The 15217-nt window shown below is 43.4% G+C and overlaps 1 protein-coding gene across 1 annotated transcript in view; it reads left to right on the top strand.

Annotated features, from left to right (window-relative positions):
* The window catches only part of LOC126481973 (adenylate cyclase type 2-like), a 515598-nt gene that overhangs the window by 312538 nt on the left and 187843 nt on the right, over window positions 1-15217 (top strand). The window contains exon 3 of the mRNA XM_050105938.1: window positions 8913-9047. Coding sequence (XP_049961895.1) covers window positions 8913-9047 — 135 coding nt within the window. The remainder of the gene's footprint in view (window positions 1-8912; window positions 9048-15217) is intronic.

Genomic DNA, 15217 nt, shown 5'->3' with positions numbered 1-15217 from the left:
TTCCGGAAGGCGTTCGATACAGTTCCGCACTGTCGCCTGATAAACAAAGTAAGAGCCTACGGAATATCAGACCAGCTGTGTGGCTGGATTGAAGAGTTTTTAGCAAACAGAACACAGCATGTTGTTATCAATGGAGAGACGTCTACAGACGTTAAAGTAACCTCTGGTGTGCCACAGGGGAGTGTTATGGGACCATTGCTTTTCACAATATATATAAATGACCTAGTAGATAGTGTCGGAAGTTCCATGCGGCTTTTCGCGGATGATGCTGTAGTATACAGAGAAGTTGCAGCATTAGAAAATTGTAGCGAAATGCAGGAAGATCTGCAGCGGATAGGCACTTGGTGCAGGGAGTGGCAACTGACCCTTAACATAGACAAATGTAATGTATTGCGAATACATAGAAAGAAGGATCCTTTATTGTATGATTATACGATAGCGGAACAAACACTGGTAGCAGTTACTTCTGTAAAATATCTGGGAGTATGCGTGCGGAACGATTTGAAGTGGAATGATCATATAAGATTAATTTTTGGTAAGGCGGGTACCAGGTTGAGATTCATTGGGAGAGTGCTTAGAAAATGTAGTCCATCAACAAAGGAGGTGGCTTACAAAACACTCGTTCGACCTATACTTGAGTATTGCTCATCAGTGTGGGATCCGTACCAGATCGGTCTGACGGAGGAGATAGAGAAGTTCCAAAGAAGAGCGGCGCGTTTCGTCACAGGGTTATTTGGTAACCGTGATAGCGTTACGGAGATGTTTAACAAACTCAAGTGGCAGACTCTGCAAGAGAGGCGCTCTGCATCGCGGTGTAGCTTGCTCGCCAGGTTTCGAGAGGGTGCGTTTCTGGATGAGGTATCGAATATATTGCTTCCCCCTACTTATACCTCCCGAGGAGATCACGAATGTAAAATTAGAGAGATTAGAGCGCGCACGGAGGCTTTCAGACAGTCGTTCTTCCCGCGAACCATACGCGACTGGAACAGGAAAGGGAGGTAATGACAGTGGCACGTAAAGTGCCCTCCGCCACACACCGTTGGGTGGCTTGCGGAGTATAAATGTAGATGTAGATGTAGAATAGAACCCAGTACGTTGTCCTCGATGGTGAGTGTTCATCGGAGGTGAGGGTATCATCTGGAGTACCCCAGGGAAGTGTGGTAGGTCCGCTGTTGTTTTCTATCTAGATAAATGATCTCTTGGATAGGGTGGCTAGGAATGTGCGGCTGTTTGCTGATGATGCTGTGGTGTACGGGAAGGTGTCGTCGTTGAGTGACTCTTGGGGGATACAAGATGACTTGGACAGGATTTGTGATTGGTGTAAAGAACGGCAGCTAACTCTAAATATAGATAAATGTAAATTTATGCAGATGAATAGGAAAATGAATCCTGTAATGTTTGAATAATCCATTAGTAGTGAAGCGCTTGACACAGTCACGTCGATTAAATATTTGGGCGTAACATTGCAGAGCGATATGAAGTGGGGCAAGCATGTAATGGCAGTTGTGGGGAAGGCAGATAGTCGTCTTCGGTTCATTGGTAGAATTTTGGGAAGATATGGTTCATTTGTAAAGGAGACCACTTATAAAACACTAAGACGACCTACTCTTGAGTACTGTTCGAGCATTTGGGATCCCTATCAGGTCGGATTGAGGGAGGACATAGAAGCAATTCAGAGGCGGGCTGCTAGGTTTGTTACTGGTAGGTTTGATCATCACGCGAGTGTTACGGAAATGCCTCAGGAACTCGGGTGGGAGTCTCTAGAGGAAAGGAGGCGTCCTTTTCGTGAATCGCTACTGAGGAAATTTAGAGAAGCAGCATTTGAGGCTAACTGCAGTACAATTTTACTGCCGCCACCTTATATTTCGCGCAAAGACCCCAAAGATAACATAAGAGAGATTAGGGCTCGTACAGAGGCATATAGGCAGTCATTTTTTCCCTCGTTCTGTTTGGGAGCGGAACAGGGAGAGAAGATGCTAGTTGTGGTACGAGGTACCCTCCGCCACGCACCGTATGGTGGATTGCGGAGTATGTATGTAGATGTAGATGTAGAACTCAAAACGTGATTAGATTTTCGTTGTTTCTTTTTCTTTACGTAGCTTATACAAGGCGGTCAGAGACAGTCTGAACAGCTTGAAAGGATGTTGCAGGCTAGGTTGTGTTGAGAAACAAGTGTTAAGAAAAAATTCGATACGTTGCGCCATTTAATATTTAATCATCATTGCAGTTGGCCTAGTGATAAAGAAGGATCTAATTAAATCGTAAAGAGTTACAGACTTTTATGTTTTTATTTAACACTACGAGTTTAAGTGTTCGCTTCCATGACCAAGGTCTCTTACGAAGGCTGATGCAGTTGCGCTTTATCCAAAGACAGCGTGTTCGAATTCTGGTGGTACAAGAAATTTGCAAAAGCAGTGCACAAACGGCAAGGCGAGGAGGGTTGGTTGCATGGATCTCCTGATTAATGGCCTATCCTCAATCTTCAATGTCCTCTGGCAAGTTACGATCTCTCTGCGATATTTGACAGTAGTAGTAAGGAAAGGCGAAATTAAATATTTGGACCCAAAGCCTTAACCCAGGGACGTGGGACTATGTAACAACTCACTAAACGTGTCGGAAGTAGAATCCGGAGAGCGATTACGTTTATGCGTTACGCTGCTGCAGTCGACAGCCATGCTGGAGATAACTGCCAGTAGGAAAATCAGGGTTAACTGTATCAGAAAATGTTATTGTGTTGTTTTACGTTTGTAATTATAATTAACAAACACAAATTTGTGTGTGTCCAAATGTGCACAGTGAGTAATAGTAGCAGTAGATAGATAGAGACTGACAATATAAGAACTAATATAAAATCGTGTAAAAAGTTTTATATATATATATATATATATATATATATATATATATATATATATATATATAGTGTGTGTGGGTGTGTGTGTACTATGTGATCAAAAGTATCCGGACACCCCCAAAAACATACGTTTTTCGTATTAGGGGCCTTCTGCTGCCACATACTGCCAGGTACTCCAGATCAGCGACCTCAGTAGTCATTATACATAGTGAGAGAACAGAATGGTGCGCTCTGCGGAATTCGCGGACTTCGAACGTGGTCAGGTGATGGGGTGTCACTTGTGTCATACGTCTGTACGCGAGATTTACACACTCTTAAACATCCCTAGGTCCACTGTTTCCGGTGCGATAGTGAGGTGGAAACGTGAAGGGACACGTGCAGCACAAAAGCATATAGGCCGACCTCCTCTGTTGACTGAGAGAGACCGACGACAGTTGAAGAGGTTCGTAATGTGTAAAAGGCAGACATCTATACAGATCATCACACAGGAATTCCAAACTGCATCAGGATCCTCTGCAAGTACTATGACAGTTAGGCGGGAGGTGAGAAAACTTGGATTTCGTGGCCGAGTGGCTGCCCATAAGCCATGCTCCACCCCGGAAAATGCCAAACGACGCCTCGCTTGGTGTAAGGAGCGTAAACATTTGATGATTGAACAGTGGAAGAACGTTGTGTGGAGTGACGAATCACGGTACACAATGTGACGATACGATGGCAGGGTGTGGGTATCGCGAATACCCGCTGAACGTCATCTGCCGGCGTGTGTACTGCCAACGGTAAAATTCAGAGGCGGTGGTGTTATGGTGTGGTCGTGTATTTCATGGTGGGGGCTTGCACCCATTGTTGCTGTGGTGTCACCGCCAGACACCACACTTGCTAGGTGGTATCCTTTAAATCGGCCGCGGTCCATTAGTATACGCCGGACCCGCGTGTCGCCACTGTCAGTGATTGCAGACCGAGCGCCGCCACACGGCAGGTCTAGAGAGACTTCCTAGCACTCGCCCCAGTTGTACAGCCGACTTAGCCAGAGATGGATCACTGACAACTACGCTCTCATTTGCCGAGACGATAGTTAGCATAGCCTTCAGCTACGTCATTTGCTACGACCTAGCAAGACGCCATAGCATTTGATATTAAGATTATAACATGTACCGTCAAGAGCGATGTACACCAATTGTGGATTAAAGTTAAGTATTATATCAACTACGTACTTTCTTTGCTACTATTAATTCCCTTAACCGTTCCAGACCTCGCGCCAGTCAGCGTGTAATTAAACGCGTGCATTTCGGCCTCCTCTAGCAACACAGTGTTGGCTCTTCTGCCAACACTTCAGTTGTTTTGCGTGGCACTATCACAGCACAGGCCTACATTGATGTTTTAAGCAGCTTCTTGTTTCCCGCTGTTGAAGAGCAATCCGGGGATGGCGGTTGCATCTTTCAACACTATCGACCACCTGTTCATAATGTACGCCCTGTAGCGGAGTGGTTACACGACAATAACATCCCTGTAATGGACTGGCCTGCATAGAGTCCTGACCTGACTCCTATAGAATACCTTCGGGATGTTTTGGAACGTCGACTTCGTGCCAGGCCTCACCGACCGACATCGATACCTCTCCTCAGTGCAGCACTCCATGAAGAATGGGCTGCCATTCCCCAAGAAACCTTCCAGCACCTGACTGAACGTATGCCTGTGAGAGTGGAAGCTGCCATTAAGTCTAAAGGTGGTCCAACACTATATTGAATTCCAGCATTATCGATGGACGGCGCCACGAACTTGAAAGTCATGTAAAGCCAGCTGTCCAGATGCTTTTGATCGCATAGTGTATATATACAATATTTCTTATCTGTCCTTATTTAATCAGAGTTAATAGACACACCTGCAGCACTCACATGAACAGCCTACAGTTGTTGACTGCTAGCAAGAAAATTTATAGTTGTATTGTTGTTCTTGTTTTTTATTTTTTTATTTATGTTAAACTGTATCAAGAAATACAAGATTGTACATACCCAAATGCGATTGTCAATAGATTTTAAACCAGAATAGAAACAAAATGATAGATTTTTTAACCATGACAATAGGCTTTTAGAAAAATCTCGCACAGCCTTGTGACACATGGCCGTGATCCGTTCACCGGACAGAGACATTAAACTTGACACTGCTCGAGACAGTAGCCTGTGTACAGACATCTGCTTTTTCTACTTCTCGCTTTCATTAATTTCTATCCTCATTTAAGATCTAAACACAATATAACGATACTCAACAGTCGTCACACGATACATTTATACATCTGATACAGCATCGACAGGCCAGAGGAAAATGAAAGGCAGTGGCAAACCATAGTCATTAGAATCTCGCCAAGAGAATACTGGCGAATGTAGCACATTTCCACTACCTCCAATAATGGGCATACTCATTCACTCAGTTACGTATTTCACAGACTGTACTACATTTTGAGACTATGCAAACATCTCTTGTAGTCCGCCTACTTTTGTTTTCACCAAACACAATAACGTTTTAATTTTATTTTCTGTTACTGGTCACTTTTCTGTTTTACGTTTAATTTAATGTAACGTAATGCGTTTCGAGCATTTTCTACCCTCTTCAGAAGTTTAACCATACAGAAAGTTATTACCTAAAAACAAATTGTCTTAAGCTGGAGTAATACAGATCTTTTTGTTTACTGTTCGCTTTGTGCAAAATCGGAAAAAGCAAAATAATGAATATCATGGAAGAAATGGAAATTTTCATTCATAATACAATGTATGGAGATAATATTTTTGTTTGGAAATTTGTGGTAAGGTCTTATGGGACAAAACTGCTGAGGTCATCGGTCCCTAAGCCTACACACTACTTAATCTAACTTCAACTAACTTATATCCATGGCCAAGGGGGACTGGAACGTCCGACGGGGGGAGCCACATGGACCGTGACATGGCGCCTCACACCACGCGGCTGGAGATAATATTCTTAGTGAGATAACCGATTTCAAAAACTCAGAATTCAGTAGTCTTAAGCCAGTTCTAATGCAACAGATTTAAGATGCGCCATTGTAAAAGAACGACTACCAGACTGTCAATTTCGTGATAGCGCTGTAAATGCAATAATCGATTCTCATCAACGCTACAAGGCCGCCGTATGGTATTAAGCGTATAGTGTTCACATGTACGTAGAAAAAAATTACGCAGCAAACAATGTCAAGAAATAATGACAAAGTAAGTAGTACAAAGTGTAATGTTATACAACAGGTCAGTCAGTGTACCATGGGTGAAAAATGAAACTTTGGGACGCCAAACAACTGTCATATATACATATATATGAGTACCACTCGATTTCCGCAATATAATAACTGATGCAAAACTACCTGCATCCCATACAATCTGTGGCATCAGTCATAATAAACACTGAGACACTGCTCCACACAAGCAGAAGACGTCACTGGATATCAATTGTTGGCCAACCATTGCCCTCCATCCTTCCAAAAACCTCAACAGACCCTCCAGCAGCAGACAGTAAATAAAAGTTCTACATTAATATTCTTTAAGACAATTTCTTTTTAAGTAGAAAATGTGCAGAACACTCTCGAACGGTGTTGCGTTACGTTAAATTAAACATAAAAAGTACATTCAGCTCCACAAAAAAGTGATCGCCGTTATGTGTGTGAAATGAAAGACACAATTACATAAACACTGAAGAGGCAAAGGAACTGGTACACCTGCCAAATATTGTGTAGGACCACCGCGAGCACGCAGAAATGCAACAACACCCCGTGGCATGGACTCAACTAATGTCTGAAGTAATGAGGGAGGTAACTGACACGGTGAATCCTGCAGGGGGTGGAGATCTCTTCAGAACAACACGTTGAAGGCATCCCAGATATGATCAATAATGTTCATGTCTGGTGAGTTCGGAGACCAGCGGAAGTGTTTAGACTCAGAAGAGTGTTCCTGAAGCCGCTCTGTAGCAATTCTGGACGTGTGGGGTGTCGCATTGTCCTACTGGAATTGCCCAAGTCCGTCGGAACGCACAATGGACACGAATGGATGCAGGTCATCGGACAGAATTTTTACGTACGTGTCACCTGTCAGAGTCGTATCTAAACGTATCAAGCGTCCCATAACACTCCAGCTGCACACGCTCCACACCGTTACAGAGACTCCACCAGCTCGAACAGTCCCTTGCTGACATGTAGGATCTATGGATTTATGAGGTTGTCTCTACAGCCGCACACGTCCATCCGCTCAATACAATTTGAAACGAGATCAGGCAACATGTTTCCAGTCATCAACAGACCTATGTATGTGTTGGGTCGAGGACAGGCGTAAAGCTTTCTGTCATGCAGTCATCAATAGTAACACGAGTGGACCTTCTGCTCCGAAAGCCCATATCGATGATGTTTCGTTGAATGCTTCGCACGTTGACACATGTTGAGGGCCCAGCATTCAAATCTGCAGCAATTTGCGGAAAGGTTGCACTTCTGTCACGTTGAACGATTCTCTTCAGTCGTCCTTAGTCTCGTTCTGGCGGGATCTTTTTCCGGCGGCAGCGATGTCGGAGATTTGATGTTTTACTGGATACCTGACATTCATAGTACACACATGAAATGGTCGTACGGGAAAATCCCCACTTCATCGCTACCTCGGAGATGCTGTGTCCTACCGCTCGCGCGCCGACTATAACAGCACGTTCAAATTCACTTAAATTTTGATAACCTGCGATTGTAGTAGCAGTAACCGATCTAGCAACTGCGCCAGACACTTGTTGTCTTATGTAGGCGTTGCCGTCCGAAGCTCCGTATTTTGCCTGTTTACGTATCTCTGTATTTGAATAAGCATGCCTACACCAGTTTCTTTGGCGCATCAGTGTATGTTTACATGAAAATAAATGTTATTACTAATTCCACATATACCTAATAGTTAATCCAGTCGCCGCCATTATCGATTACAATTTGGCACCTTAGCCTTCTCTCCGGAAAATCATCCACGTTTGCCGGCCGCGATGGCCGAGCGGTTCTAGGCGTTTCAGTCCGGAACCGCGCGACTGCTACGGTCGCAGGTTCGAATCCTGCCTCGGGCAAGGATGTGTGTGATGTCCTTAGATTACAAAATTGTTATGGCTTTCGTGGCCACTTGTTGACAAACTGCCTATTGGCCTCTGTCTCGGGTTCTTCGGCCGACGCTCATCTAATGATTTTTCTGACGTTTTGCCAGCCACTCGTGGAGGCGAAACGTCAGAAAAATCCTTAGGTTAGTTAGGTTTCAGTAGTTCTAAGTTCTAGGGGACTGATGACCTCAGAAGTTAAGTCCCATAGTGCTCTGAGCCATTTGAACCATCATCCACGTTTCCAACCTCTAAATATCGTTTGGCCCATTTAGCAACGAGTGTTTTTGACTTTCTAATAACTTTAGCAGCAGCTCCATGAGAAAGCTTTGGTCCCTTTGCATGATTCACAGGAAACAATGCTTTGCGACTCTTCAGATATTTTGCACTTATTTTAAACTGCAACCCAACCGACAAAAACGCATTGGTTATAGATTCGAGACCGCTACCAATACGTCGATACGGACGTTACATTAAAATAAAAATAAAAAAAAGAAGTTCAAATGTGTGTGAAATCTTATGGGACTTAACTGCTAAGGTCATCAGTCCCTAAGCTTACACACTACTTAACCTAAATTATCCTAAGGACAAACACACACACCCACGCCCGAGGTAGGACTCGAACCTCCGCCTGGACCAGCCGCGCAGTCCGTAAATTGCAGTGCTTCAGACTGTTCGGCTAATCCCGCGCGGCGGTAAATTTACAATCATGGCGTCCACTTTCTTGTGAAACTGACTGTATAAAAGTGACTGTTAACAGAAAATACAAGTAAATAATCACTCCACAGAGTCACAGTTCCCAAAAGTAGCCAGCATGGCCACAAGTAACTTTCCCGTACCCGAAACAAATACTGAGTAGAATTAGTGTGGCAAGAGTCGGCTCGGTGTCCTACAGACACCTGCAACACTGGTATGAGTCATTGTATTGGAAGTAACCGGAGTCGCGTTCTTCGTGTTGCAGCACCAGTTCCGGGTGAAGAACCTGGAGGAGCTGTTCGCGCGCTACCAGCAGCGGCTCCAGGACGGCTACTTCTCCATGCTGGTGTTCGTGCAGGTCCTGCTGTGCGCCGCACACATCACTGCGCTCGCGCTCGCCGTAAGTACGCCTGCGTCTCCAGACCAAAGCAAGCTGCTTCTCACCTTCGAAGTTATAACTTTATCTAAACTCCTACGCAAAGCAAACTGTTGCTTGCTAGAAAGGGGCGGGGTATGAACCAGGAAAACAGCATACCGTGCCACAGTAATTTGAGTTGTTACACGCAAACGCCCCCCTATGAACCATGGACCTTGCCGTTGGTGTGGAGGTTTGCGTGCCTCAACGATACAGATAGCCGTACCGTAGGTGCAACCACAACGGAGGGGTATCTGTTGAGAGGCCAGACAAACGTGTGGTTCCTGAAGAGAAACAGCAGCCTTTTCAGTAGTTGCAGGGGCAACAGTCTGGATGATTGACTGATCTGGCCTTGTAACGCTAACCAAAACGACCTTGCTGTTGTGGTACCTGGAGATACTTAAAGATACTAAAAGGTTTCAGATAGATTATATAATGGTAAGATAGAGGTTTAGGAACCAGGTTTTAAATTGTAAGACATTTCCAGGGGCAGATGTGGACTCTGGCCACAATCTATTGGTTATGAACTGTAGATTAAAACTGAAGAAACTGCAAAAAGGTGGGAATTTAAGGAGATGGGACCTGGATAAACAGAAAGAACCAGAGGTTGTAGAGAGTTTCAGGGAGAGCGTAAGGAAACAACTGACAGGAATGGGGGAAAGAAATACAGTAGAAGAAGAATGGATAGCTTTGAGGGGTGAAATAGTCAAGGCAGCAGAGGATCAAGTAGGTAAAAAGACGAGGGCTAGTAGAAATCCTTGGATAACAGAAGAGATACCGAATTTAATTGATGAAAGGAGAAAATATAAAAATGCAGTAAATGAAGCAGGCAAAAAAGAATACAAACGTCTCAAAAATGAGATAGACAGGAAGTGCAAAATGGCTAAGCAGGGGTGGCTACAGCACAAATGTAAGGAGGTAGAGGCTTATCTCACGAGGGGTAAGGTAGATACTGCCTACAGGAAAAATAAAGAGACCTTTGGAGAAAAGAGAACCACATGTATGAATATCAAGAGCTCAGACTGAAACCCAGTTCTAAGCAAAGAAGGGAAAGCAGAAAGGTGGAAGGAGTATATAGAAGGTCTACACAAGGCCGATGTACTTGAGGACAAAACAATGGAAATGGAAGAGGATGTAGATGAAGATGAAATGGGAGATATGATACTGCGTGAAGAGTTTGACAGAGCACTGAAAGACCTGAGTCGAAACAAGGCCCCGGGAGTAGACAACATTCCATTAGAACTACTGATGGCCTTGGGAGAGCCAGTCATGACAAAACTCTACCATCTGGTGAGCAAGATGTATGAGACAGGCGAAATACCCACAGACTTCAAGAAGAATGTAATAATTCCAATCCCAAAGAAAGCAGGTGTGACAGATGTGAAAATTACCGAACAATCAGTTTAATAAGTCACAGCTGCAAAATACTAACACGAATTCTTTACAGACGAATGGAAAAACTAGCAGAAGCCGACCTCGCGGAAGATCAGTTTGGATTCCGTAGAAATATTGGAACACGCGAGGCAATATTGACCTTACGACTTATCTTAGAAGAAAGATTAAGGAAAGGCAAACCTACGTTGTAGACATAGAGAAAGCTTTTGACAATGTTGACTGGAATACTCTCTTCCAAATTCCAAAGGTGGCAGGGGTAAAATACAGGGTGCGAAAGGCTATTTACAATTTGTACAGAAACCAAATGGCAGTTATAAGAGTCGAGGGACATGAAAGGGAAGCAGTGGTTGTGAAGGGAGTGAGACAGGGTTGTAGCCTCTCCCCGATGTTATTCAATCTGTATATTGAGCAACCAGTAAAGGAAACAGAAGGAAAATTCGGAGTAGGAATTAAAATCCATGGAGAAGGAATAAAAACTTTGGGGTTCGCCGATGACACTGTAATTCTGTCAGAGACAGCAAAGGACCTGGAAGAGCAGCTAAACGGAGTGGACTGTGTCTTGAAAGGAAGATATAAGATGAACATCAACAAAAGCAAAACGGGGATAAAGGAATGTAGTCGAATTAAGTCGGGTGATGCTGAGGGAATTAGATTAGAAAATGAGACACTTAAAGTAGTAAACGAGTTTTGCTATTTGGGGAGTAAAATAACTGACGATGGTCGAAATAGAGAGGATATAAAATGTAGACTGACAATGGCAAGGAAAGCGTTTCTGAAGAAGAGAAATTTGTTAACATCGAGTATAGATTTAAGTGTTAGGAAGTTGTTTCCGAAAGTATTTGTATGGAGTGTAGCCATGTATGAAAGTGAAACATGGACAATAAATAGTTTGGACAAGAAGAGAATAGAAGCTTTCGAAATGTGGTGCTACAGAAGAATGCTGAAGATTAGATGGGTAGATCACATAACTAATGATTAAGTACTGAATAGAATTGGGGAGAAGAGGAGTTTGTGGTGCGACTTGACAAAAAGAAGGGACCGGTTAGTAGGAAATGTTCTGAGGCATCAAGGGATCACCAATTTAGCATTGGAGAGCAGCGTGGAGGGTAAAAATCGTAGAGGGAGGCCAAGAGATGAATACACTAAGCAGATTCAGTAGGTTGCAGTAAGTACTGGGAGATGAAGAAGCTTGCACAGGATAGGGTAGCATGGAGAGCTGCATCAAACCAGTCTCAGGACTGAAGATCACAACAGCAAACAACATCTAAACTCCTACGCAAAGCAAACTGTTGCTTGCAAGAAAGGGGCGGGGTTATGCACCAGGAAAACAGCATACCGTGCCACAGTAATTTAAGTTGTTACATGCAAACGGTGAGGAATACAAGCATGACGGTCATCTGTAGACTGGGAACAATGCTACTGAGACGATAGAATTACAGCATAGCTATCAAGCACTTTGAGGAAAAAGTACATACTGTCCCTGTCGATCTAGTGAAAGCTACAGGTAGTCATCACTGTATGAAACGGAGTTGCAGATAGCTAAGGTACGACGCCGATAGAAGAACGGAGAGCGTGCGTAGAAACTGAAACTCTCAAACAGCAAAAGACTGTCAGAAATTTGTAGTATTTTGCATGAACGTCGTGGAGAGCAGACTACAGATTGTCAGTTGGGTCCTGTTGGACAGCACGTTTAGATGTGTCACCACATGGAACGACCTCAGAACACGCAAGAAGTGCCTTCCCGTCTAGCCGCGCGGTCTAACGCGCTGCTTCCCGCGCTGGAAGGAGTGGGGCCCGCGGATTCGTGTCGAGGTCGGGTGTACCAGCAAGTCTGTGGGTGGTTTTTAAGGTGGTTTTCCATCTACCTCGGCGAATGCTGGCTGGTTCCCCTCATTCCGCCTCAGTTACACTATGTCGGCGATTGCTGTGCAAACACCGTTTCCACGTACGCCTGCACCATAATTATTCTACCACGCAAACGTTTGGGGTTATGCTCGTCTGGTATGAGACGTTGGCGGGGAGGTCCACTGGGGACCAAACCGCTCAGTTACCCTTGGCTCTGCGTGTGGTGGCGGTGGGGTGGGTGGACTGCTGTGGCCTGTTGTGGGGTTGTGAACTGCTGAGTGCTACGGAGGGACGAAGCCTCTCCGTTGTTTCTAGGTCCACGGTTTAATACATACATACGCAATGTGTGGCGTAGATGCTTGCCAAAAATCAAAGTAACAGTACATTAAAGTGTTCTATGTTTGCACACGTAATTCAGAGGATAAAAAAAAGTGCGTACGATAGTTGTGACTCCTGAAATTTTCCCGGCGTATTTCTTCTTCTAATAACTTCCGGGTATGCAGCCGGATCCCGTCGACATTCTGCCACGATATTTCGGCCCAGAGACGTCCGGCCATCATTAGGTAAGTACACAACTACTGAAGAGCCCAGGTGCAGTCGCAGTATTTATGTCGAATCTCGCGCATGCGAAATGTACTGGCATCCTACAGCGCATGCGTCAGGTGTTGACATGCGCAGCATGGCCGAGTTGTACGTGCTACCCTCCGTAGTGAAAGTAAAAGATCATCTAGTCATTGAGTATCGAATGACGCCGTCGATTCCGCTGTGATTGTATAATTTTAATAACAGGATTCCAATTTTTATCCAGCTGAAAGCCGTTGTTACGATTTATAAGATTATCGGCAAGACGTATTTCCACTGATTCTTTGATTACAGAATCCCAAAATCCGGAAACCGAAGCTAAAATTTTTGTTCCATTGTATTCCATTGAATGTCCCAAAGAAATACGGTGCTCTGCTACTGCCGAATTTGACGGTTGCCGCAGACGGGTGTATCTTTCATGTTCTGTACACCGTTCATGGACAGTTGTTGTCGTCTGGCCATTGGAAGGACGCTCCACTTTTCTGTAATCATGCCATAATTCCCTCCCAATTTAAAAATTATCACGTTAATTGCTACAGCGTCGCTAATGTTAAGCTACAGAGTGTATTCGATATCGTCCTACACGTAATGAAAATGCAAGTTGAGAACTACAACACAGGTAGCTGCGGATAGAGAGGGCCGTTGCGACATATAAAGATGTAATAACGATTAGATGTATCAAACATAATTGATAATGATGATGATGAAACTAATTATTATCAATTTTTGTAATTTTTGCGAACCACTCTTTGAGGTTTTTGTGTGTTATCTGGTATCTCGGCGACTGTGAAGTGTAAATGATTGTTCAGTTCTGGAAATTTACCTCAAAATGTGTAGGCTGTGATAAGAGAAGCAGGTAAATCTGAATGTAATGACGCTATTTACAGTTTATCGTGGAATCTTATTCATTGCATGACGTAGCACTTTGTGTATGTGGCTCTTCCAACTGTCCAAGTCATTTTTAGCATAAAGAAAGAACCAGCCAATATACGTGCCTTGGATCTTGGGCTGCAATCCTCATGCCTGTCTACACTGCTTACGAATAAATGAGAAATATTTTTCTATCACAAAATGAGTGGAAAGAAAGCCGCTCTGATTAACATGCAGGGACTTAAAACAGTATTTATTTTAGATGTAGGCAACGGACATCTATGGGACAGTGGCAGATTCGTTCATTTCGCTCGATAAGGGAAATATTCGCCCTCATAGCAGGGAATTGGTAGCCTAGGTTCACACCCTCATTACGACATAAAAGTGACCAAAGAACTGATAAAATCGCACGGGATAAAGGCTATCTGATATTGCGTACAGGTAAGTCACTACGATTAATGACAAAAATGTTCTCGATCAGGGCCACTTTGTAATTCTTGGGTAGCACGACTTTCGATTTTCCTTTATTGGTCAACAGAAGGAAACTATCCTTATATTCTTCTTTATTTAATGCATCGCTTATGTGAGTTGAGTGACAGACATAGTATTTCCAAAAAGTTTTCAAAATTCTATAAATTTTTTCTCTGTTGTAAACCCTATCGTACTGAAAAATGATGAACCAATCGTTTGCCCTACAAACACACAACTTTTGGAAAGTTCTAACATTCTGCGTGGTGTCTGTTTGTTCTAAGTCGTGTCTCCATACCACTTTCGCGCAACGACGCTCTGAGCGTGTTTTTTAGGGAATTGACTAGTTTGAACCTGGGACCTGTTGCTGGTAAGGAGACGCCAGACCACACATGACATGTAGAGTTCAGAAGAGTTCAGTGAGACTAGCGTTGATATAATCAGATACTTAATGATTTCAGCGTCAGCTCCACTGCACTCCCTGTAAAAGAATCTTAATACTATCTAAATTTAGTGGAAGGGATTCAAGGCTTTCCTATTTTTAGTTAGCTGGTAAAATAACGTCGAAAAAGCAGTTAAGTTTACCGTTGGAATTTTTATTCTACTCACAAAATATTGTTTATAAATTGCGCTATTGATAAAAGGAAATACTTTAATACAGGATGATAAAAACCAACTGCGTTCAACAAAAATGTGAACGAATATTCCCTGAATGGGTTACCAAGTTCTATAATGGATCGAAGGATGACCTATGCCATATCACATCTATAATCTAGGTTTTAAGTTAAGTTTCATAAAAGAGAAAACTATCAAAATGGTCTACAGTGACCCTCAATTATCTTTAATTATTTATTTAACATGTCGTAAATTGCAGTGGCTGATGTGGCTTCTCAATAATTATATAACAGAAAATCCATCGCCTTCAGATTTTAACTTCCAGTAGCAAATGTGAATACCACGAAGTTTAATTGGCGATCGACACTATTATTACGCAA

Source organism: Schistocerca serialis, chromosome 5 (genome assembly GCF_023864345.2).
Source record: "Schistocerca serialis cubense isolate TAMUIC-IGC-003099 chromosome 5, iqSchSeri2.2, whole genome shotgun sequence".
Classification (NCBI taxonomy): Eukaryota; Metazoa; Arthropoda; class Insecta; order Orthoptera; family Acrididae; genus Schistocerca; species Schistocerca serialis.
The sequence above is the reverse complement of the archived record's forward strand: the minus strand, read 5'-3'. Positions and strand labels throughout refer to the sequence as shown.